This window comes from Eremomyces bilateralis, assembly GCF_010015585.1.
Source record: "Eremomyces bilateralis CBS 781.70 unplaced genomic scaffold P152scaffold_37, whole genome shotgun sequence".
In the NCBI taxonomy this organism is placed as follows: domain Eukaryota; kingdom Fungi; phylum Ascomycota; class Dothideomycetes; order Eremomycetales; family Eremomycetaceae; genus Eremomyces; species Eremomyces bilateralis.
The window spans coordinates 56,809-80,877 of NW_022985103.1; the positions used below are offsets into that span (position 1 = coordinate 56,809).

At 50.5% G+C, this 24,069-nt stretch overlaps 6 protein-coding genes and 1 pseudogene across 7 annotated transcripts; 1 reads left to right on the forward strand and 6 right to left on the reverse strand.

Moving 5' to 3' along the window:
- Positions 1 to 3,174: 3,174 nt before the first annotated feature.
- P152DRAFT_223598 (uncharacterized protein) lies at positions 3,175 to 10,054 on the reverse strand. The gene is made up of 3 exons (XM_033674510.1): positions 9,685 to 10,054; positions 3,424 to 9,627; positions 3,175 to 3,368 (listed from the first exon to the last, which is right to left on the reverse strand). The coding sequence occupies exons 1-3, from the start codon at positions 9,841 to 9,843 to the stop codon at positions 3,351 to 3,353; spliced, it is 6,381 nt and encodes a 2,126-aa protein (XP_033529980.1). The 5' UTR covers positions 9,844 to 10,054; the 3' UTR covers positions 3,175 to 3,350.
- Positions 10,055 to 10,751: 697 nt separating this feature from the next.
- Positions 10,752 to 10,883, reverse strand: P152DRAFT_t60 (annotated as a pseudogene). Its single transcript has one exon. The product of its transcript is annotated as a tRNA-OTHER (tRNA).
- Positions 10,884 to 11,555: 672 nt separating this feature from the next.
- P152DRAFT_405639 (alpha/beta-hydrolase) lies at positions 11,556 to 12,458 on the reverse strand (the record flags this gene model as incomplete). The annotated part of the gene is made up of 1 exon (XM_033676825.1): positions 11,556 to 12,458. The coding sequence occupies one exon, from the start codon at positions 12,456 to 12,458 to the stop codon at positions 11,556 to 11,558; it is 903 nt and encodes a 300-aa protein (XP_033529981.1).
- A 641-nt stretch (positions 12,459 to 13,099) lies between these two features.
- P152DRAFT_469034 (thymine dioxygenase) lies at positions 13,100 to 14,182 on the forward strand (the record flags this gene model as incomplete). Its single annotated transcript, XM_033680863.1, has 3 exons — positions 13,100 to 13,270; positions 13,343 to 14,077; positions 14,111 to 14,182. The coding sequence occupies 3 exons, from the start codon at positions 13,100 to 13,102 to the stop codon at positions 14,180 to 14,182; spliced, it is 978 nt and encodes a 325-aa protein (XP_033529982.1).
- Positions 14,183 to 14,198: 16 nt separating this feature from the next.
- P152DRAFT_223656 (zinc finger protein) lies at positions 14,199 to 15,595 on the reverse strand. Its single transcript, XM_033674511.1, has one exon. It carries the CDS (start codon positions 15,293 to 15,295, stop codon positions 14,294 to 14,296), a length of 1,002 nt encoding a protein of 333 aa, XP_033529983.1. The 5' UTR covers positions 15,296 to 15,595; the 3' UTR covers positions 14,199 to 14,293.
- A 293-nt stretch (positions 15,596 to 15,888) lies between these two features.
- P152DRAFT_452931 (PTR2-domain-containing protein) lies at positions 15,889 to 18,035 on the reverse strand (the record flags this gene model as incomplete). The annotated part of the gene is made up of 6 exons (XM_033678325.1): positions 15,889 to 16,366; positions 16,418 to 16,732; positions 16,782 to 17,464; positions 17,514 to 17,651; positions 17,705 to 17,968; positions 18,024 to 18,035. 6 exons carry the CDS (start codon positions 18,033 to 18,035, stop codon positions 15,889 to 15,891), a joined length of 1,890 nt encoding a protein of 629 aa, XP_033529984.1.
- A 2,544-nt stretch (positions 18,036 to 20,579) lies between these two features.
- P152DRAFT_452932 (uncharacterized protein) lies at positions 20,580 to 23,328 on the reverse strand (the record flags this gene model as incomplete). The annotated part of the gene is made up of 2 exons (XM_033678326.1): positions 20,580 to 22,798; positions 22,857 to 23,328. 2 exons carry the CDS (start codon positions 23,326 to 23,328, stop codon positions 20,580 to 20,582), a joined length of 2,691 nt encoding a protein of 896 aa, XP_033529985.1.
- Positions 23,329 to 24,069: the final 741 nt, after the last annotated feature.

Here is a 24,069-nt window from a genome sequence, read left to right on the forward strand (position 1 = left end):
CGACGGGCCGCTGTGTCGCCTTCCACGAGGTCTTGTGCATACCGACATCTACAGGGCTGCATAAGATCGAACCGGTGTGAAATTGGAGGCACGATCTCGACGATTGATGGACATGAACGCCATTCCACTCCCTCCTGAAGCATTGGCCGACGCCACAGCCGTAGATAGGAAGATGAAATATCTGCTCCGGAGCGTGAGAGTGTATATATGTAAGAATGTTCCGAATTCGGCATCTTCGTGCATAGCTTCTAGTTAAGCAACGTATCGATCTTGGAAAGGTCCCTAAGGTGCGAAAATATCACATAGTGTAGCTGCTCCCCCCAAGGCATGGCCAATTGCTATATCTGACAGTGGCTCTTCAGTGAAGGGTGTCCGTCGCTTCGTAGAGTACTGGTAACATAGCCGTGGACCTGTACTCGAGAACTCCTAGATCATAGAACCTTACGGACCTAGAAGAAACGGCCAAGACGTTTCGGCGGTGCCTAGGAATAGGAGGGCTCATTGATCCTACCAAGATTGTTCGGAGGTTTGGCCATGTCAGATCCCCTCGCGGTGCCACTGATGGACACCATCGGAGGCGGGCATCCGTAGACCAGATCTGGCGTCCCCGGAACCGCGCGGTTGTTCCCCAGAGGAATTCGTACAATTGTACTGCAGTCAGGTACCTTGCATGACCCCGATCATGTCCGTCCCTGATAATAGTATTTGTCCCACCTTGTTGAGTGGCCAGGGAGATCCGTTCAACAACAAAGGCAAGTTCCAGTGTGCAAAATCTGCAGCCCTGCGACATGTGACAGGGGGTGGGATCACAAAGTCCCAGAATGATCTTTGAGTGCCTTCTTCGGACAGGAATTGGCTGGAATTAATGCTGTCTGTTCAACTTTCGCCCACTGTAGAACCGACAGCAGTCGTGAAAATAGGCAGGAGAGTGTAGAGGTTGTGAAAAAGAATTAAAAAAGAAAGACGTATGTTACTCTAACAAAGCTTCATGACTGACGGCGACTCTTCTAGGGCCATTACACTTGATATAGGGTAGAGGTTGTCCCAGGACCATCGAGCTACTGCGTTTGCACGCGCCTCTGATTACATACGCCATACAGAATGCTTTGGCTTGTTGACTTGCTTATCGTTATTTTGCTGTGAAGGCGATCAATTGAAATTCCGGTATCTTTGCGGGCTTTCAATCCCATGGCGTTGGGAACGGATGAGGCACAGCAGTTTCATGCATACGAATTGTGCTTCCGGAGAAAATCTGATGGAGCTACTGAACCATCCCGAGTCAAAAGGGGTAACGAAGGACAAGCCAAACGAAGGAGCCAAACGAAGACACAATACGCACTCTTATTGACAAAGTACATGTAGAATACAAATACTCATGACAATGATGAACTTGGACGTTGAAAGTTGAAAGGTGAACGAACGCAAGGGCCTTCGCTAAGTACCGACTTACATGTAAGGTAATTATCTTCACACGTCGACGCGTTTTCCAGAGCCTGGGACTTCCTCATGCCCGGCAATTACCTGCGTTTTTCCCACTCCTCCACCTCTGCCTGACTAATATGTCCGAAAATGTTTTCATCGTCCGATTTCCTTGTTCGGTGCTAGTTCTTTACAATGTCAATCGTCTATGGCTGTTAGTCTCGACTTTCGCTTGACTTGAAAGAGGGGAAACGTATGCTGTAGAAGGGATGGTCGACCAACGTTTTCAAACTGGCAGAAAAAGGGGGAATATATGGGGCAATATTTCATGGAAGATGGAATTATCATAATTCATAATCTAGGTTAACTTCCCGAAGCTGGATGATCGATGGATGGAGGCATCCGAGACCTATCAACTGAAGCTGTCAGACTAGAGAGTTAGGTCACAGCCACCACAGCATCGATTTTTTCGCAGTTTGTGAGGGACTGTGCGCGAGTCTAGTCATACGGGCTACAGCAGTCAGTCAATTTTCCCAATATGCCAACTGTCTCTCAGGGGAGGAACTGGTCGAGCCGCTGAAAGGCTCGCTCACTAGTCACTACCTACTAACTCTGCTTTGGAATGCCAACCACTATCCACGAATAAAACGTCTTATCCATCTACAATGGTTTGTTACCCTTCGACAACCGGAATCTGATACCTCCAAGAGAAGGAGAAAAGAAGGCGGGAATTATGCACGCGGATTATAAATCTCCAACATAAATATAGGATGGATACTCTACAGTTCCCCTTTTATTTAGGGGTCCAGGTCATAGACTTTGGTCTAGCGGAAGCCCCCTACAGTATGCTGTATGCTACCTACTTGCCGGCACTACTTATTCATAATCACAGCTCGATATTCCATCTGATACAACCCACTTTGGGCGTTACCCCACAAGTAGGATTGTCCATCGCGCCGTGACGTGCTCAGGTGTCATCCAAAGCGACCCGACATCAGGAACGCAGTGTTCTGAAATTGAATGTCCCCGCGGGTATACTAACTTATCCCGCACTGCTACGACTCTTCACGGGTTTTCCAATCGATCTTGTTAGTCTCGTAGGTAATATGTCTCGGGCGATTAAGTACCAGGTTTGAGACTTTGAGCGGATCCCTTGGGCTAAACGAAGGGGGTGTCACTTGTCAAGTAGTCTTATTATGTTGCAATTCGATTGACGACACTACATAACATGTGTCTACGAGTTCACTTGCCTGGTCTCATTCCTCCGTTCTAAGCCAGTGCAGCATCCTAGCTAGCTGTCTGGAACAGCTTCTCAATCGAGAAAACCCGCATTCTCTTCACCAGGATTCTGTTGGTATTCCTATCGGAAGGACCGAGAACATGATTGGTTTTCTAAGGCGGAGAAACCAAGCATTCCTACTCCTAATGAGTTCTTTCGAACCTTGAAGGGATTGGGGCGCACTCGACAAACCGTCAAGGTCGTTGCCAACGTATCCTTGGGTTGGAGGACGGAATTTTGGACCGAAGTACAGTGTGGATGCTTCTGGATTAGGACATGCACTAGACAATTTAAACGCCATGTTTAGCGCCGATCCGGAACGGGGAAGAGGTTCCGCGAAGGCCTTAATTCATGGTATCCGAACGTGCTCATCCCCACGTCGGCGGTCTGTATTACCTCGTCGCCTGGGATTGAAAGCACAGCGTGGGAGGCAGATGCCCTTGAGACAAGGAATTTTGCTTAGGACACGTGTCCTCACTTCCGGTCCTCTTCGACCCGAGTTGCCATGTATATTTCGTAGTCTTCAATTCTCTGACGCCGTGTCCAAATGCCGATCATGCTATGCGCTAGAAGGTGTGCCTCAAAATCCACTCGCTATGCAATATCAAATCATCAATCGTCTCGCAACGCACCGCGTCTGGAACCGTTATGGTCAATATCGCTTGTATTTCTGAGACAGGATTAGGCACAATAATTCGTGATCGATTCGTGGGGAAGATCCTTACCTCATCCATCTTCCTTTGACTGTCCTTATCCAGCGCATTGCTTGCCCCTAACAGAGTCAATCCAATTGCTTTGGACGCTCCGATGACGGGTCGTAGAATAACTGTTGGCGCTCTTCGCGCCATCGCTGCTACTGCACCAGTGGGGTTTTCACTCTCGATCACCTCCGCCGGTACCGCCACAATGGCATCTCGGGTCGTCAACAGGTCTCGCTCCAAACTCCTTGCAGCCCCTCGTAATCCTGCGAACACGCCCATCGGTTGGTTTGAATAATGAGAGACGGCCCGCTGAGCATCCGTCGCAGGAGAAATGCTCCCTGGTGGATAAGACGCTACTTCCCAGTCCGAATCACCACGGGGCGTGGATGGCCCTGCAACAGTGGTAGGTGACAGCAAGCCTTCCGCGCCAGAGAGCAAGTCGTGCGTTCCAAAAGCAACTTTAGCTCCTAGCCGGGCCAATTCTCCCGTGGTGGTTCGGGCAAATGAAGCGGCTCCTTTCTGAATGCTTCGGACTATTCTACCATCTTTCTTGTATTCTCGCAGGGGGATGGTAACCAAGTCAAGCACACCGCCGCCAACATTGACGAAGGGTCGAACCGGAGCCAGTCCAGCCAAGACCTTGGGGAGTTGATTTCTCTTGACATCGGGCACCCAGATATCATTCAGCATGTTGTGGAGCCTATCGAGTCCAGAAACGCCATAGAGGATGACTCTTCGAAGGAGAATATCGGCTTGGTCAAGGATAAAGAAGTTCATGAATTCGGTGGTGTGACCAGATCGTAGGCCCGTGTAGTCGACCTTCTTCGGTTTGTAGTCCAATCTGAGTCGGACAGTATTGATCTCCATCCTCTGGATGAACAAATCATCGCTGGGGGTAGCTGATCCCTTGTGTGGTTTTGTGTCGTCCTTGAACTCGAAGAATCGCGTGATGAACTCCAGCGCGTCTTGGTCCACATGGAGACGCAGTGGCAATACATTTACCTTGATAACTAGCTCTGAAGCGGCGAGTTCGGGTACAGGGCGGACGTTCAAAACTTGCAGTTGTATCATCGGCCTACCGGTTTCTCGTTCGCCAGCGTCGTGCATATAAGTGCAGAACTTCTTCCATGTTGATGACGGTACATGATCGAAGATTTCCAGGTCATGAACCTGCAAAACCAGGGACTGCTGCGTTTCGCCGGAACCGGGAGGGAATACTATTAGATCAACCGATATTCCTTTTAATTCGAAAGTGATCTTGTGGTGTTGGCTTCTTTCCAATCTGAGCTTCCTGCGTTTTCGTGGAGCCGGATTCTGTCTGGTTGCAGTCCTTGTGGTCGAATTTGAGACAGCATAACTTTCCGATTCGCTTGCTGCATCGTCAATGTTTCGGTTGATATGACGACGGAGGTCCGCGGCTTCGCGATTCGGGGGCACTTCAATCCAAATAGAATTGAAGAGAAAATCCCCAACGGCAGACTCTTCATCCTCAGGCTCTGCGGAGATGCGTCGTTTCCGGCGGCGTTCCTCCGCTTTAGACTCAATATCCTGGACAACTTTTCCAATGACATCCCGGGTTTTGGGCCAGTCGTAGCCATCGAAAAGGTTCCAAATGAAATGAACGTCTCGAACGCGGAGTTTGAGAGGTGCACATTTGCGATTGGATTCGTCGGGATCGAGGAACTTGTTGTTTATCGAGTCCCACTTCACTCGTCCGCGCCGAATCCGAGGATGTGAAATAATGTGATTCTCTTCGAAATCTATGCGTTCGGGTGTAGATTCGGCCAGGATCGTGCCTTGAAATGCACCGACTCTGTTGATATTCCGTCCACTCGTCCTTGGCCCCAGGGGTCGGCGTTCTCCAAGAGAATATTGATCAACTCGATCTGAAGCGTGATCAGAATTCGGATGGTAGAAACTGCCCACAAACTCCATGTCGGCGAAGAAATCATCGGCAGTTAGGTCGACCTCATCCGGAGACCGCGATTCTTCTTCGAGTTCTTCTTTCTCCACAAATGCATCGCCAGTAAACGAAGCCATCATGTCCTCCATGGGCACCACCTGTGTTCGATACTTCTGTTCTTCGCTTATTGGTGGGGATTTCGGCTTCAACCCGCTGGCCATACCGATGAGAGTTTGAGTCGAGTCGGCACATGTTTCCATTACGAACAGCTCATCTTTGAAGTCCACCTCAACTGCCTTTGCTCCATCAGCGGCCTCATCGACCTGGATTACTGCCTGGGCAGCAGAGATGACACCAATGGAAACATAGCCTTGATCTTGTAGATCTCGTGCATGCTTGCTTTCGCCAAAGGTCATCGCCGGTTGTCTTGGGGGTCTTTCTACGAATTCATCTAACCTCTCAACGTCGTCAATCAGCAGCAAAGATGCCTTTCGGATATCCAGGACGGCCTTGATAGGGTGATCGATGGGCAGCGCGCCATGGAGCCTGGTGTTCGTACAAAGAAACAGTGCCTTTGCAGTAGAATCATACGGGTTTAACCCCACCGCACAATCTCGGAGCAAAATATCCAATTGTAATGGTTTTCGCTCGAGCTTCTCTGGGCTAGGTTGTCGGGTCGACACATTCTCAGAGTCCATCGTGATTGTGGCGATAGATAATGCGAGTTCCGTTGTGAGTTCTTCAACTGTTCCTTCTTCGTCAAGACCAAGTATTGCCATGACAGTACTGACATTGTATTCACAGCAAAGGTTGTGCAGTTTGATTTTAACCGTCGGCTCCATCTCGCCGCCAACCATGCGCGCCATGATCATGGCAGAGTCCTCGGAGGCCGGGAAACGTAGGACCGGTTTGATGATTTCTTCATCGTCGCCTCGGAAAACCGAAATAGTGCCGACCTCTACGGCTGAAAGGGGTGGGAAGACGACGTGTGCAACCTGAGCGTTTTTGCACTTCACCCGAGCACTCCCAAAGCGAGCATTTACGGGCATTTCGAGGTCGATATCCTTGATAAGACAGAGGATCAACGGCCCGGGACTATCATCTTCAGGGAGGTACTTGGTGACGGTCGAAAGTTTGGTGATCTCTTCGTTCAACGACCGCATCTGATCAAGGCCTTCAGGGTTGACGATGTTGATGCGGACAGCAGAGGACGTCAAGCGAACAACAGGGCCTCTTTTGCGTTGTCTCAAAAGGATCTCAAGCAATATGTCGTCATCATCCTCATACTTGTCCTTGGATGGGGTAATCAGGGACACGAGCCTCGTCAGGTCTGATTCTTCCGGTGCGAAACGGAATTCGAGACGCGAGTTGTCGATATCCACCGTAACAGGGGGGCCGTTCTGCCCTGAAAAGTCATTTGCGCATGTCAATCGAACGGCATCTATCTGCGCGCCAAAAACGGTCTCCCGGAACACGAGCTTAATGGCGGTCGTTCGAAGCGCAACGGAAGCAGACCTGCCGGCGAGAGTGAAGGTAAAGCCCGCAATACGGGCATTCAGTTTTATTTTGGCTGCAGCATCGCTCGTGGGCGGGCTCACGGTCGGAGTTGAAGGAGCGAAATGAACACCCTGCGATTTGGGTTTCTTCGGCGTAATAATTGGAGTAGGACTGTTCGAACTGATCGAATTGCTCAATTCCAGGACTCCGCTCAACCCTCCAAATGCACTCAATGTTTCGTCCAATAGAGGCATATCCAAATTGAAGATAACTGGAAGCGTGGAAACTCCAATATCGAAGGTATTCGCCTTTTTGTGCACCCATGCAGATATAGCTTTCGCTTGGACTTCCTTCAGCACCCTAGTGGATGTTCTCAAGCTTGCCGAGTCATCAAAGGAAAGTATCTTGTAACTTGTATTCCCAAGCTCAAAACGTCCGATATCTAAGCGACATTTACACGGGTGCAGAAAGTCGTCAATAGAAATGTCAATATTTTTCATATCCACAACGAGGATGGCTCGTCGATTCGGTGAAGGATAGTTGTCTGGGTCAGGATCACAGTCGATACTTTCTGACATTTCTTCAACAAACGATAAGATAAAGTCCTTGACCTGGAAATTCAGAGGTGCAGGTGTGTGGCTTGGGGATGCATCCGACGGATCCGACGAATCCGACGTGGACAATCCAGTGTCTAGCTGGCGGAGAAGCTTTAGGATGAGGACGGACAGGATACGACTTGTAAGAGTATCCAGGTGGGAAGTTATCGTCGATGCCTCTAACCCCAGTGGATTTTTAGCTTCAAAGGCGGTACCCGATTCTTCCGAACGGCTATCAGCTCGAATGGACGCAGTAGACTGCCAAGGATCATTGATCGAGGGTCGACGCCGTGCTGCGGTGGCAGATGCATATTGGGAGAACGATCCTTCGATGCCCGTGTTTGGTAACGTCATTTCTGAGGGTCGATGCTTCGGCGCATCTTCTGAAGGCCCGGCCACAGGCGGATCGACCTCTTCTTCGGAGGGAATCCAGACAAGAAGCTCGTCCACTTTGAGAAAATCGCGGACAGTCTTTGGCAAACCTTCCGTATTCTCGTCGACCGGTTGAACGCTTTCGGCCACGCCATCATCGTGGACTGGAGGTGCAAAAAAGGAGGATGTAGTGGTATTCGCGCCCCCGTCCGACGTTGGGCTCCTAGGTCTTGGCGTCACGCAGTCTCGCTCATCCGAATCTTGTGTAGGAGGCTGAGATGGTCCCGCCCCCGAGACATCCGCAATAGTGGGTTGTCCAGAGTCAGATACGGGCGGAGATGCCTCCCACGCACCAGGGACTCCATGTCTCGAGTCAACCTGGGGAGGTGCTTGGCTCATTGCGCTCATATACATACTTTCGGCCTGCTCGTGAGTGAACAATTGGGACTCGGCAAGTTCGCCCATGTCGGAGCCTGAAGAATTGCCTGACGATGGAACTTTTGTTAATGACGGTTCATGATAATGGATGCCAGAGCCCTGGCTGGATGCCTCGTCAGATGGCAGTGATGATTTAGCGGCGAGTGGTTCCGACTGAGAGAGTAGAATCCCTTGACCTTCCGCTACGTGATCCAAAGACCTTGACGACCAGAGAGGCGCATCAGTATTTGCTGAAGTCACGAGATTGGCAAGCCGCAGTGGTAGGGACTGAGAACTCCCACTATCAGAAGCAGACCGGCGGCTTTGAAGTTGCCTTCGGGTTCGCCAATCATGGAATGATACAGACTGTGTCAGTTCTGGATCGTCTTCCCAAAAAGAGTCTCCGACGGAGGCTATGCCAACGTCGTCAATCTCGCGCTCCAAGATCGTGGGGGAGCCGTTATCGCCGGGAAGAGGCATAGAGCTAACATTCCGCGTTGAAACCGGATCATGACCATCGTCATCTGCATCGGCGAATCGGTCGGCATCTTGGGTAATAATCGAATCCCTTAGACTTTCCGAACGATTTTGCCGAATCGTCGGAGAGTGGCCTGAAATGGAAGCTGTGGGACTGCGGACGGCGGATCGAGAAGTTTGCGGAGACGACGTTCTATGCCGAATTTCTGAACCGGGTAGAGATCCCGAGGTCGCACTCCCTGAAACAGAACGATTGGCTGACGGGGATGCGACAGACGGTACGGTGGACGTAGTTTGCGTATTGAACAACCTTGAGTCCGCAATCAATGAGGCAATCACATTTTGGAGTACCACTCGTCTCCGAGGACCAGGTTCTTTTACTTGAGGAGTTGGAGATGACCCGGTAGTAACCCCTTCGATCCCGATATCGTCGATGTGAAGTCGAAGGCATGCTTCATAGTCATCCTTGATGCTTATCGCGGGAAAACTTTCGTTTGATAGAGGACCAGGATCAAGAAAGCAGTCAATATCCCGGACGGTCAATTCTAACCTGTCGCCAACGCCCTTTAACCAGCTCGTCAGGAAAATGGGGAGACTGATGCCAGTCCCAGTGCCGAAAGCAAGATCGTCTTCAGATTCCGAGTCGGAAAGGTGCATCGACTGGGACTCCAAGGCCGCTTCTAATTCTTTCTTCTCGTCTGCCGGTTCCTCAGCTAAGAAGGACTTTGCCAAATCTTGAGCAGTCGGAAGGCCTTCCTCTTCGCCGTGAGCACTCGACTTAGATGGACTAGGCTGTCCTGTTCCAGCTTGTGCCGCCGGCTTAATGGTGATTTTGAGCTCGACACCTCGCGCCTCGACTCGGATGGGTGTCGCATGAAGATCAGTTGGGATGGACACCCGGAGAAGACGTACGGTAGCTTTGGATAGCTCGAAATTCGGGGGTAGATGGAGAATCGATAGCAATTTCTACCAGACAATGCATCAGCAGTTTTATCTTTCTCCGATGGAGTCTTGGTCCCGTACCTGTGTGCGCAGCGCGACATCGCGAAGCTCTACGACGTTCTTCCTTCCCCACGCGATGTCCAAGCTGTCCAGGTCAAGTGCGTCGGTGTCGAGCACATCGATATGAGATAGGGCATAGCGAAGGACCCGCCGCTGGATGGAATACGGGATGAACGACATGGAGGGTTCAGGGTCCTCGGGCCAAACCCGCAATCAAGAGTGCAGAAGGATCCTGTTTTGAGAGAGAGCCATGGGCGCAGCTGTGCGTGCCAGGTATTCCGATGAGGTGAGGGCCGCAGAGTTGGGCACGAGGGCAATAGGGTGGCACGACAGAAAGTCAGAGGTGGGCGTCTGGATGATACAAAGGTTAATATATGAGAATCAAAGAGTGAAATAGGTCGATGGTTAAGGCAGCGGCATTGTTGGGGTCAGGGTGCCTGGAAAGAACAGAAAGACGAGCGTATAGGGTAGCTGGGTGATCAAGAGATAGGGTGTTGATGGTGCTGAATGTGGACCAGCACAGCAAGGAGACATCAGATGGTACAATGTACTGCGTAGCTTGGTTGATTGATTTGAATATAGAGGTACTCCGTACCGTTGGGTTAATAGGTTAAGGATGGTACCATCGGAACAGGACCGTACTGAAGATACAGTACATCAGGGACGGTGAGAGAGGTCCTGATATTGATCAACACAGGAACTAATACAGTACAGCCTCCAGAGGCAGTACGTATCGGATAGTACCAAGTTAAAGGAAAGGTTGGATGAATAGTGAAGCCATCCGATGGAGGATGGAGGCATGAACCATCGGGATGATGAATGCACGTGATCATTCTGGTGCTATGGCTGTGAATGGGGGGGTGATGGGAAAAGGCGTCAAGGCTACAAGGCTAACATGGAACTAACACCTGAGCTCGCTAACACCAGGACGAATTCTACCCACTTCAGCGCAAAACTCGGGATCACGAAGACAAAAACATGTTCTATCAATATCATAAAAAAAAGCTGCTATATATACTTTGCTTCCTGAAGGTAAATCTTGGGAATATGCCACCCAAAAACAAAAAAGATCTGGCAAGTTTGATATTAGACCCAGCTGGGACTCGAACCCCTTTAATGGTTGTTAGTATGATTCTTTCTCAATTTCTTGCATTTTTATGACTTACAGAACCTTGCCCTTACTATAGGAGGGGCACGCGCTACCATTGCGCCACAGAGCCAGAATTAAGCAAAATAAAGGAATTAAGCTGATGATTCTAGCTCATTTTCTAGTCGTTGTGGCCTGAGGACAGCTTGGAGAGCTGAGAGCGGGGAAAACACCAGTCACGGCTCAGCCACACTAAGATCAACATCCCTGTCACTCTGTGGAGCTAGCCCCATCCAGATTTCAGTGACAAGAGCAACAGAAGCAATCTGATCGACGAAGCATCAATTCCTTTGAATTTTGAAACTTGAAACCCCTTGATTGCTGGCTTCACCCACCATATATTATTTCCTTGAAGATGTATAATTTCCCTTATACTTCATTTTCATTTACTGGGGTAGGACATCGAGGGTGAGGGCCATTATTGAGATTGGAAAGTTTGATATATATCCAATTCAGTCAGATCAGTAGGATAGACACTTCATATAGGAGGAATACGGTATTAAGATATATCTACTAACTAGACTTAAAAAAATTAGATAATGCCCTATTAGGAATGGTTATGTTAACCGCCACTAGTTTTCTTCCACCCATGATTCTGCTTTATATCACAACCTAACACTAGTTAGGACACCAATACACAAACATGTTGTACACCAATATGCTGAACCTATTGATAGTGGTATCTTGTGAAGAGAAAGGTATTCTATGCATTGTGTGCTCTGAGTTTGCGCTTCCATTTTGTTCTTCATCGCAAGTTTTCTCCTCCTGAAAGATCTCCTGCACTTTGCATCTTCTCTAACCTTTCTCCATCTTCAATCAAGTTGGTCTGAAGCAGCTCCTTCTCTGAGTCATCCACCTTTAGATCAGCGCATGAGGTGATGAAGTCGCACAACATGTTCTCAACCTGACCTGCGTTCTGGGTAAGAGCGTGATCATCACCATCAAATAGCTTGAGCGTCCTCTGCCCACCCGGTCCATACATGGTGTACAGTCTCCCGGAACAGCTCGGACCTAGAGTTCGATCGGCTGTGCCATGAAGCAGCAGCAAGGGCCGAGGGGAAAGTTGTCGAATTCCGTCCGTTTCTGCAGTCTGACTTGCTATGGTTGCGCACCCAACAACGCGTTGATCCTTCCCCGCGACGGTCAAGGCCGGTGCACCTCCGAAGCTCCATCCTACCAAGATGAAACGTTCCAACCCGTAAAGATCTTTCATCAAGTCCATCGCAGCGGTGACGTCTCGGGCACAATACGAGTTCCTCGCTGGGAAGCGGTAGTCCAGTCGAAGACAAGGGATCCCTCGTTCCAAACTGGCCAGTTTGTCGGAGATTCCAAGATAGACGCTGCTAGGACCGACGACCCCTCCTCCAGCTCCGGATAGAAATATCGCCGCCGTCTGTTTCGGGGCCGTAGTTCGATTTCGAGCGAAGTTGACGGGGAGGTGGAGAAATCCGGTGACAAAGCCATCTTGCGCATCTTCCACCTGAATCTGCAAAGGTTCAACTTTGCACAGCAGCGATTTAGGTGTCGGTATCTTGTTCAGACGTGTTGCATGGCTTAGGGCTTTGAAATCCTCGATCTTACGAGGCTGGATACCTGCCGGTTTGGTGCCGATCGCGGAGAGCGATGTCCTTCGTGATGAAGCAAGCATCGTCGCCATATTTGCAGAAGATATACTGATATCCTTTGTTTATTCGAATTAGTCTGTTCGCAAGTTTTGAGATGCAAGATACTAATACTGTTGCGTTGAATCGTTACTAGACACTGGACATTGATATGGCGATGATGTCATCATTACCTCTCATGACCGGCGGATTAAAAGGGTTCAACAAAGGGTACTGTGGAAATGTTGCCTTCTCTGTTCTAACAAGGACGTGTATGTACCGTGCCACAAAAATGCATTTTCGGAAGCATTGAATGTGCCTGCAGGGCTCCTGATGGCGCAGAAGGACAACTTGGGACACAAATGGAGTAAGCTGTATGCCTTGCAGCAGCTCCACAAGGTGGGATGTAATTGTCCAGAGAGGCAGCACGGGGCCTCCTGTTGCGCATATAATCCTAGACCAAGGCCTGAGTACGACGCATATCGGACGGATCATCAGAGCTGGTGATCGTCTTGTGGGAGGTGCCTAAGTTTCAGAGCCTGAAGGAAATATGGATGGTTATCTCAAGCTCAGCGCATTGCTTCCAGGTTCCATGCGAATTCATACCTATTACTTGCTGTATGGCATTCCGCGCCTGTCTATTCCTGTCGACCTCTTTCCGCGCTGAAATCTCCTTTCTCACACTGGTATGGCTTCAGCCTCGATTCCGGTTGTGGACTTTGCACCCTTCTTGCGGGGAACAAAAGATCAGCCGAAAGAAATTGCCAAAATCATCGATGATGCATTCCAGAACACGGGGTTCGTGTGCTTAGTCAACCATGGTGTGGATGCTGAGAAGGTAAAGGATGCGTTCAAATGGGTAAGATCCAGATGCCTCTACCTCTGCCAGACATCGACCAACACAAGATCAATTTAATTGACAGCAAATCAGAGTAAACGTTTCTTCGACCTTTCATCCTCCATAAAGGCACTAGCACCACACCCACCAGGAGGGCCTCATCATCGGGGATATTCGAAACCAGGCCTAGAGAAAGTTTCGCAGGATGTTTTCGATCGTGGTTCTATTCAAACCTTGAGGAACATCCCTGATGTGAAAGAGTCTTTCGAGTCTGGAAATGTTGACGATGGCGATCAGCCTAACATCTGGCTTCCTAATGAATGTCTCCCAAGCTTTCGTGATTTCATGGAAGGGTTCTTCCTAGACTTACGATACGTCGTTCACATGATCCTTCAAGCTTTGGCGATCTCTCTGGATCTTCCAGAAGACCATCTGAGCACTCGACACTCGCAGAGCTTGTTCCAGCTGAGGCTATTGCACTATCCTCCTATTCCTAGGAAGGCATTGGAGGAGGGGCTCGCATCCCGCATTAACACACACTCAGACTTTGGAACGCTCACCCTGCTCTTTCAAGACGCGGTGGGCGGTTTGGAGATACAAGATCCGGCAACGAAAGGTCGAGGGCAAAGCGAAGCGAAATTCTTTGCCGTAGAGCCAATTCAAGGGGGAGTTTTGGTCAATGTGGGTGACTTGCTGGAGCGATGGAGTAACCGAAGATGGAAGAGTACTGTGCACCGTGTCGTCGCGCCGGCAGAGAAAGTCGGAGACGGAACGGCCTGTCCCGAACAGTATTCCATTCCATTTTTCGCGACGGCGGATAATGATGCCGTAATTGAAGCGCTGCCAGGAACCTAGGGGAAGGATCGACCCAAACGATATGAATCGGTCACGGGGAAAAGGTATGTGCAAATGAGAATGGCTGCACTCTATTGAGGGATATCTTTGTCAATCATACAGGGTATCGTCGAATCCCATAAGTCGTAAATTCCTGGATATCCACCATATCAATCCAAAACAGTGATGGGAACGTCATCCAGCGTCCCATCAAGTCTCTCCGAAATTCATGTGACCTGTCTCCGTAGCATGTTGTGTTGCTGCTTGCTCCCCATTTCCTTTCCATTTGCATACATTGCACTGGATATCGAATTTGGCAGTGTCAGTGAAGTACCCTCTCTTTTGAAGCACTTGGCATAATTCTTGGGCGCGGATCAGGACTTCATCATCATACCCCTCGAAGATCGTGATGTCAACCTCCGCCGGCATATCAGCTTTATCGAACGGAGGACTGCTCGGGTTGAGCGCAATGACGTCGTAATGGATCCCGGAGTATACCAGGACACACCTCCGGGGTGCTCCTTCGTTGAATCGATCAATTCTCTGATCTTGGACGCTCACGCTGCAGATTTCGATTCCAAGAGACTGGCTCAATATCCCCATCTCAATCGCACCGCCCCAGGAATCCGGATGTTGAATCCAGTCGCAATACGCCTCGGGACTCCGTTGGAGTACGGCTTCGCTATATGTCTCGGGTTGTGATTGTATTCCAGCCGAAACCATGTTTCGGAGGTCGCCCATGGCATCCTGGTTGACTCCGAAGACCGCTGTACCTATGGCACGGAACAGGCAGGAGTTATCGTCGGGCATAACCCGAAGGACGAGGGTACCGGAGTGGGTGTCGAATGGAAGCTCAGGGGGATCATTGGATACGTCTCTTGTTTTCCGTTCTAGCGCGAGGGGTTGGGAGGGTTGAGAGAGGGTATTCGATTTGTTCTTCGAGGGAGACGCCGGCCGTCGCTCGCGGGACGATACATTGCCACCCATAGCAGCGATGATAAGCTGCTCGCCGTCCAAATTGATGCCGATGTTGTTTAGCGTCGTGGTGACATCGAGGGGAAGTTCTAGTGGTTGCGGAGGGTATCCGCTCTTGATCGTGAAGGACATTAGGCCCGTCTTTTCGGTTATTGAAGCCTTGAGATCCGATACTGTCGCCGCACCGTCGAGCGAGACGGTGGAAACGCCGCCAGGGCCCCGAATTCGTATTCTCATGGTTACAATAGTATTCGCTCCTGGGTTGTGTTGCTCAAGACCCGACAGTCCGTGGAACAGAAGATGGTGTTGGAAAGGAAGTTGGTAAGAGCGCGTTCAGTGATTTGGGGGAATGGCTGCTCCTGTATCTTGTACACGCCAATGCTTGGAAGGAACTGAGTGCACGATGAACGTCTATATTACGGAATGTAATCCACCTGCATGTCAAGTTGCCCGTTGTCGGTGATGTTGAATTCCCGATGTGAGATGACGCGGTGTCGGCCATATTTCGGGATATCACGTGCTGGATATCCTTGCCGGGGTCCTTGGTGAAGCTTACGATAGCAAGGATTCCAAGAATGTACGGAGTAGTGTGCAGTTCTCCCTGCTTTTCATGGTCAATTCCTTAACCAGCCACAATTGGAGCAATTCCAAATACGCGAGGATGTCCCACCGGTTCCTCAACCATACTACCGTAGAGACTGGTTATATTTCATCGGCGATGTTCACAATATAATGTGGTCGAAGAAGCAAGTTCTGTACGGAATTCATCGATATTCCTCACATATGTTGTTACATATATTGTTACATAGACTCAGGCATGTCTCATACTATCATACTACCGTCTCCTTGCTAGCCGCATCGCTACGCACTTCCTTTGAAACCGGCACGGCAGCCTGGCCCTCCAAATCTTCTACCTTTCCCTTCGGACCCACGGTTCCAGTAGGCAACATGTTCAAACGATCTTCTGCGTGGTCAAGATCGCGGTAGAAGAAAAAGAATATGACCCCGGCGATGGCAGAAATCACCGCCATAGCCCCGTAGTTCCACACAAGCAGCGGATCCTCGGATAATGGTATGAACGCTTCGCCAATAGCGGAGCCGATGGCTGACATGAAAAGACTGAAGGCCATGACAAGAGATCGCATGTTCTTCGGGGCCTTGCTAAAGGCATACTCGTAAGAGGTGATGGAGGCGAAGATCTCGGAGATGGCAATCAGAACGTAAATTCCAGTTTGTGCCCAAACATTGATGTTTGTCGGTGCACAGCCCTCCCCGGTAGCATCGGTCCCACATTCGGAATCGCGGTAGCTAGTACTGTCAGTTGTGTGAAGTACTAGAGGGAGTCAGGAGGAAACTCACATATATACTTGTAGCACGCATGCCCAGATCATCGCCATAGAACCGACCCAGAATCCAGCAGTGATCTTCTTAATCGGAGTAAAGTTGATTCCAACCTTCCGTAGACCCGGATAGAGGAAGGCGTTGCAGATAGGGATGAAGATAATAAGAGCGAAAGGGTTAAGGTTCGCAATGATATCGTTGGGTACGCCGTGTAATGCCATGACAGCGGCTTGGGATGTCAGGTTGTTGTTGATCTGGTTATAGGTGATCCAGTAGAGCGGCATCCACAGGAATACGCTGCATGCGGCAAATCCACGAGCAACCTCATCAACCCTAACAAGTCAGTATGAGAAATAAAAAATGTTGTTCAAGATCAACTCACCAAGCATCGTCAAAAGTGTACCAAGAAGGGCGTCCTTCCATTGGGACACTTGACGGTTTCAGACTGTTCCAGAAGGTACCGTCGTGCATATGCTTGTAGGTTGCCCATGGGTTCAGATGCCATCGTCCCTTCGTGCCCCTGATCAAGAGTTTGGTGGCGGGTCCCAATACGCTGCCCTCTGGAGGAGTTAATTTGTACATCTTCTTGCAGAAGAAGAGCACTGGCAGCGTGGTGATAAACATGGCCGTGGGAATGAAAAAAGACAGCCAAAATCCGACATATCTCTCGGCGTAAACCATAGAGATTTGGCCAACAATGGCACCGATGTTGATGGCGAAGTAGAACCAATGATATACGCTCGACGTCGTAACTGCAGGGTCAACGATGACGCGCTCCCCAGATTTCAGTGTCTTGACTCTTAATCCCTCAAGAGGGATCTGCTCTGCAATGAGAGGAGAAATATTCGGTTTGAAACCACCGGTCCCGATTCCCATGATGATCACGCCAACAATGAAACACCCAAGCGCAGAGTTTGGAGTTGCCATGACAGATGGCGCCGCAGAGGCGGTCAAGATAATATGGCCGACGATAGCCACGAGCGCCGAAATCCAGATAGTCCGGAAGCGTCCGAGATAGGTATCTGCAACCCAGGCACCGAACAGGGGAACAACGTATACCCAGAACTAATATATGTTAGCGCTTGGCAGTTAGTTGATGAATTGAATGACATACACTATTGAAAGTCGTGAGGCCGGTCGACGCCCGTTGCCCTAGGCCTAAGGCACCTGGTTGCGCCTGTTCATCGCTAGGATTGAGCGCTCGTCCAGTATCTGTCCCTGGATTCGGCTGCTGGATGAAATTGACGAACACCTGGTAATTTATTCAGCGCTTCATTGCTATTGAATCCTCGGGCGAAGGCATACCTGAACTGTGCCGTAATATGAAAGACGCTCGACAAGCTCGACGAAGGCAACTGTATACACCTTAAAAGGGATACGTTCGGAAACTCGTCGAAGCGTGCGTAGATCCTCCTCGGTGGGAAGGTCCTTGTCTTGAACGTCGTATTCGCTCTCCTCTGCCACCTTTTCGTCGTACTGTGGAGGAGGCTCGATCACATCAGAGCTCGGACGCCTCATTAGATCGCCGTTGCCAATGATGAGACTCGGGTCATGTTTCTCGCCAGCGAACTGATGTCCATTAGCCTAGTGTTTTCAAGAAATTATTTGGGAGTCGTAAACGTACGGTGTCTGCCATCTCGCCAGAAATCGAGATCCAGTCCGAACAGGGAACGGAGAAACAACCAAGATACCACCAGATAGCTCAGGTGCGCTTACGGCACTGATAATCGTGTGGGATGCGTGAGAGTTAAAGATTCAGCCGAAATGGAGAGGCATGCGGTCGATATAAGTGGCACGGATGGAGACCGGGTGGCCACGCTGGAGGCGTTCTCCCGGGTTCCATCCCCCGGATTCCCTTCCGGGAAAGAAAACCTAAACGTGAAGACTTCATTTTGTCTAGGTCGACAGAGGCGGCGTTCGCCACCCGACCGCATTTTAGATCCCTAGGCTTGCGAGACATGCGAATGATTGAAGCTGATGATTGTCCGATTGCGGCACTGTCGCACGGGCCGGGGATGAGACAGCGGAGGGTTCCACATGGCAACGGGGTTGAGGTATCTGGTACAGACTACCTACGGTACCGGTACGAAACGCCTGATGTCGATGGTGTATGACTGTCCAGCCTGAATTATGTACGGGACACTATAGCATGTCGTTAGAACGTCTGTAGAACTTGTAGCTTTTGCTTTTAAGCCTACCCACAGACTTGGCGTGTGTGCTTAATATTGGCAGTTAAGCATGGCTAAGACTTGGCCAAGGACCTGGACTCTGAAATCGATATGATATCCGAACTTGATCGGCGACGACGACGGTCGCATCGATAAAAGTGGCGATTTGGTGGAGTGGCTAGTGGCGGAATGGACTATAGTCCGGTACCATCTGAATATCTGATACAGCAGCGAATTTAGTTTATGGAGTGACAGGAAGAAAGAAATAAAGGGAGAATTGGTAACAAAAAGTTTGTGAGTGGCCAAAAGCTTCCATTTCAGCCTCACCGGCGCCGTTTTCGGTACCTGCCCCCGGTTTGTACGTTCCGGCCGGGACTGCTGTTCGGATAGTCTAGCAATTAATTAATTAAGATCAAAGATTACCTAGAGGCTCCGGACCGGAATTCTACGGAATATTTCCGTCGACGGGAAGTACGATTGAGCCAATTGGAGAATTTCTTCTTAGGACTTCTGCACTAGATATATCCCGTTATCGGCCTATCGGGGTCGCCTCCGGCACCATCGCCAGAAATTCGAGGTCCTGCCATCAACCATCCCGTCTTGTGTGTGCACCTCCGGAAGTGTGGAGGAATCCCTTTTCGGGGAAATCCGATCCAAACTCGGTGCCGGTCTACCGGCTGATGGACTCCGGTCCCGGCGTTTCAGTCTCTTCGGAGTTTTGGATCGCTCGGCACCGAGTATGGGATCTTTTATCTCTCGCGAATGGAATCCTTCAGTGATCCGATCAGACGATGCCTTACTTTGACATACTCCCCCTCCAACCGAAAGTCTGTGCTTCCGTGCATCATCTTCGATTCGAAAACGGTTCTGTTGAGTCCGCCCCAGCCCACTTAACGAATCGATTGATTCCTCGGGAACGACTGTTCCGCACATAATTAGTACCTGTAGAGGCGCTGGAGGCAAGTCCAACAGTAAGGAAATGAGGGAATCATGACGGGAAAATAAATTCCAATGCAATCTTCAATCTAGGCCTTCGGTCGGCTGTGGCCGCTATCGCTGATCAAGGGATCATCCAACATGACTTGTTCTGGGCCACATGTTTTTTTTAAAAATCGATCTTATGGTATGCAACTGGGGTAGTCCGTAGTCGTTGAGCCAAATGCCGATCGGAATCCATTACCTGAGAAATGAGAGTTCGCTTTGAACAGCAAAGCTGCAATAAAGGAGAAAATATTCTGAATGCTTCACTCATAGAAATTGTTGATATGCTGTCCTGCGCTTGTGGTCAACGTTTATGAATGTTTGACGAATTCGTCCATTCATAAATTAGAGGCGGAAAATTAACAACCGTACATTTGATACATTCGGGTTTTAATTGGAGCCATTGCACTTGAAGCTCTTTGCTAATGTCGGGAAAGACCACTGAATAGACTGAATGCTACCAAGTACCCACACTGGAGTTTATAATTGGCTGTTGTACGACCGAGCGAATGCCACAGCACCAGCAGTATTCGGGTATATACAGCTTGGGATGTCCCGGGATCCGACTTCTTCGTCCGGTTCCCACGCCAGAAGATTCATCGAAATGGGACCTTCAGAAGAGACGGCTAAAATATAGGGGAGAGAGAAGTTCGGTCCTCAACTAGACCAGACCCGTATTAGGAACCGGATTCATAGCCTTTGTAACATCCACCGAAACGGAGTGTATGCAATATTCTTTAAGGGGACCATGTGACATCTCGAAGCTTACTCGTCGACGTGCTTATCATCACCACATTTGGGATACTAAATGATTGCGCGGCCATGAGGGAGGTCAGTGACTTTGACGTTTGAAAGCTTGGGCACCACACAGCGATTGAACGGGGTTAGGTTGGAAGTCTATGGTGAAAGATAGGGACCTATATTCTAGGAAAGGAACAAGGAGCAACGGCTATTACCCAGAGCAATACACTTGACTTTCAAGGAAGACTGAGCATTGGATATGACCATATTTAGGAGTAATATACTACCTTCTATATAGTACTGCGGCGGAAATGCATCCGTATCCCATACCGTTTCCGACTAAGATTCCCCACAGTCACGCCATCCCTCCGATCATTCCACCTCCTCGACGTATCCATTTTGCCGCCTAGGATACGTTTCTTCAGGATATACTGTAGATACTCCGTGGGCAGCCCATCGAGCCGGCCCTGCGCCACAAGCCGCCGGAACCGCCCGCTCTCCATGCGCTCGAGAAAATTCCGCATCCGTGCCAACTTGTCGCTGTACGGCGCGAGGGAGGCCAGGAACTCCACCGCCTGCGCCTCCCCTTCGATATTAGAGATGAGGGCGGCGATGTAGCGTTGCATGGAGAGGCTGACGGGGCGCATACGTGCCAGTTGCTCGTGGACCGCGATGTGGATCAAGGCGCGGGCCAGGGAAGGTTGGATGGGGATGTTGCGGCGCTGGAGGATTTGACAGCAGTAGAAGACGTTGCGGAGTCGGACTCGGTAGGGATATTTGCTGACGGTGGCGAACGGCCATGCGATGTCGTGCATAAGTTGCACATACTCTGGGGTGAAGTCCTGACGCGCAATCTGGGTTCCTTGACTCTTGTTGGTCGTTGAGGGACGGCCTGAGTTGTTCGTCGCACCCAAGTGTTCAGCAAGTCCAGTAGCGCCAGGTGGGGCAAGACTAGCCACACTGTAGTTTCTATACCGTACGATGTTGAAAACCTGGTCACTATGGCAACCGTTTTGAATCATGGCGGTTAAGTACTCCGTCCAGTACTTCAAGATGGAAACGCCAGCCTTTCCGCTGGATTCATACCAACCCGCTCGGCTAAGGACAGATGCCACCTGATCGTGATGGACCGCGATACCGCTACGTCTGACGTCGCCGAGTAGCTGGAAGAAGATCGAGGTTCCCTGAGTGCGCAGGACAAGCGTGAAAACGTCCGACATCATATGTGCCTGAATAATCCCGCAACTCTTCACCGCCAGGAGAAGTAACCTGTAAGGGAGGTGAGGCGGCGAGCCTACTTCCTCGGCGGCGGCTTGACAGGAGCGGAGAAACGTATCCTCCAGTTCTTGAGCGTGGTTGAGACAAACACCACACGAAGATGCCCATCGATGGATTAGAATCCGGCAAAGTGTGGAATCATCTATCCCGTTCCGATGTATCACAACGTCCAATGGATCTAGATGTTGCGCGGCGACACAGAGGACGGCACTCCAGTTGATGGAACAGAAAGTCTGTGACTGCATGTCCGCAATTTTGAGAACGCCAATCCATTTGTCCACGATGGCCTGCTTGGTCTTCGTCGGCCCATCCGACGTATGTAGATGGTCGCTGAATGAGGTGCAGAAGTCCGTGTCAACCGATGGCCGTAGGTCTAAAAGGATTTGTGCAATGTTTTGCTCCGTGAAGGCCGAGTGACCTGCAGAATCGGATGACCCCTTGCCCATGCCTGGCAGTTTCCGGAGCAAGTCCATTACAGTCATGGCGGGGGTAAAGGTCTCATCGATCTCGGAATCGAGCCAGAGGGTTCGGTGCAGTCGAATCACGAGAGATCGCCAGTTCTCGAGCTCATGGGGGGCGACATCTCGTTGTCGTAGACGCTTAAGAATTGCCTGTGCTACGTCCTTCCATAATGGTATCCGTTCGGAAACCCTGTCCGTGGAGGGCTTCGGCTTGTATGTTAGTGAGTCATATGTCCAGAGTGGCAACGTGGATGCGCTTTCAAGTGACTCGGTGTCGCCAGGAACGTTCGGGGTGGGTGAGCACACTCGAGTCCACAGCTCTTCAATCCGACCGAACAGCGCTGGAATTTCGTATTCTCTGCCGGCATGCGCTTTGATAGCGGACTTGAGATGCCGGTGCCGCACTCCAGCCATGACGAGGCGAAAAAATGCCGACCGCTCGTCCACGCCGGTCCGTTGCACCACGGTCGCGACAATATCCACGTCCTTGAGAAAATCGGGATTGAAAATTTGCCAAGCCACGGCACCAGCCTGTTGTTCTCTGCTCAAGCACTGGAATATCAAGTGCGAGAAAGCGTCGTTGTCTAAGTCCGTGGTCGTATAGGACTGCCGTATCCGGTCCAGTTGTCGGATAGTGCCAGATAAGGAGGCAAGCTCCTCAAAGCATTGGCTACGTGGAGTCGGTGAAAGCCATTCCCGAGATAAAGCGGAAATTAAGGATGGTGAGGAGGGTTCTAACCGATTGCATTGCGGCATAGATGTATCTCTATCTGCTCCTTCGTTAGCCTCGTCACCCTGATAGGGGTTAAAAAAGTGCCCTACACTTACCAGCGTGCGCAGCATCATGACGGCTCACGTCCTCGCCTGGCTCTCTTCTATACCGTTCCCTTTCGTTCGTCTTTGGAGCCTCCCACATCAACTCCCCCATCGTCGGCACCCTCGCGTCCAACCCAAGTGACCGTCCATTCCACCCACCGAGACCCAACCCGCCGCCCCACGCCCACTCTATCGGTGCGCCCCCGTCGCTATATGCCTCGACCGTCGCGCCCATCCGCCTCCGCGCCAGCCGTCGATTCGCCTCGAGCGGACCAGGGACGTTGCTACCATGGCGGCGGGAGCAAAGGGCTGGTGCAGGAGGGACGCCGGAGCACGCGCGGGGAGCGCTGCGACACGAGGACGGGGCGGGAAGGGCGCTGGAGGTGCGGAGGAAGCGGTGGAAGGCCTCGGTGAGGAGGGTGTCAGGAATCCAGACATATGGGGAGCGAAGGGGGGAGGAGGAAGGGACGCGGCGAGGACGCATAGGCTGGCATTGGGGCTCGGAATTCGAGGACAGGATAGGATGGGGGTGGGATTAAAGAGGAAGACGGGATTAGAAGGAGTTTTCGTCGTTAGATGGGACTGGACGAGATCTGTTAAGGCAATTTTGGGGTGCAATTGGACTTGGATAGTTACATGCAAGGTGAAGTTGGAAAGCTTCAATTCACTGGTGAGCTTTTTGGCTTGGCTTCCATTGGCTCCCTAGTTTTCCCCACACTCTGGGCCAGCAACACAGAACGAAATAAATACGAATGCATCTCACGCGTTGATACTGCTCATACTGTGGGAGGAGCTTTTATTTTCAACTCTTATTATCGCATTTAACCCACTCCTAAAGAGTGAAGACGACGTGATGGCATTTCCTGGCACGGAAGGGATGAATCATTGTATGAATGTTGAAGCACGAGGTCATTTGCATTTCCATATTCTACAGATGCCAATCCCATACATCAAGAAAATCAAAGAAAATCCAATGCCGCCTTGGAGGCAGGTCAAATCCGCCTCGTCATCAAATGGACAGCGCATATCCAGGAAAATCCTCTCGATCTTCCTCTTAGATTTCCAAATCACCCATCCAACACAATTGTCCCCAGGGGTTCTTTCCATGCGGACAAGGTGACGGCATGGTTTCCTAATCCACTCAAGAGATGCTCTGCCACTCACGACGCCAAAACCCCATCGCCTCCACCAGGCGATGTCCAAGGTCCAAAATATTGCCCAACCA

Bases quoted from the DNA above. Each gene is read 5' to 3' on its own strand.
- P152DRAFT_223598 (XM_033674510.1), bottom strand. From the start codon at position 9,843: ATGTCGTTCATCCCGTATTCCATCCAGCGGCGGGTCCTTCGCTATGCC. The intron at 9,628-9,684 runs GTACGGGACCAA...ATTGTCTGGTAG, and splicing joins ATGTCGCGCTGCGCACACAG to AAATTGCTATCGATTCTCCA.
- P152DRAFT_223656 (XM_033674511.1), bottom strand. From the start codon at position 15,295: ATGAGAATACGAATTCGGGGCCCTGGCGGCGTTTCCACCGTCTCGCTC.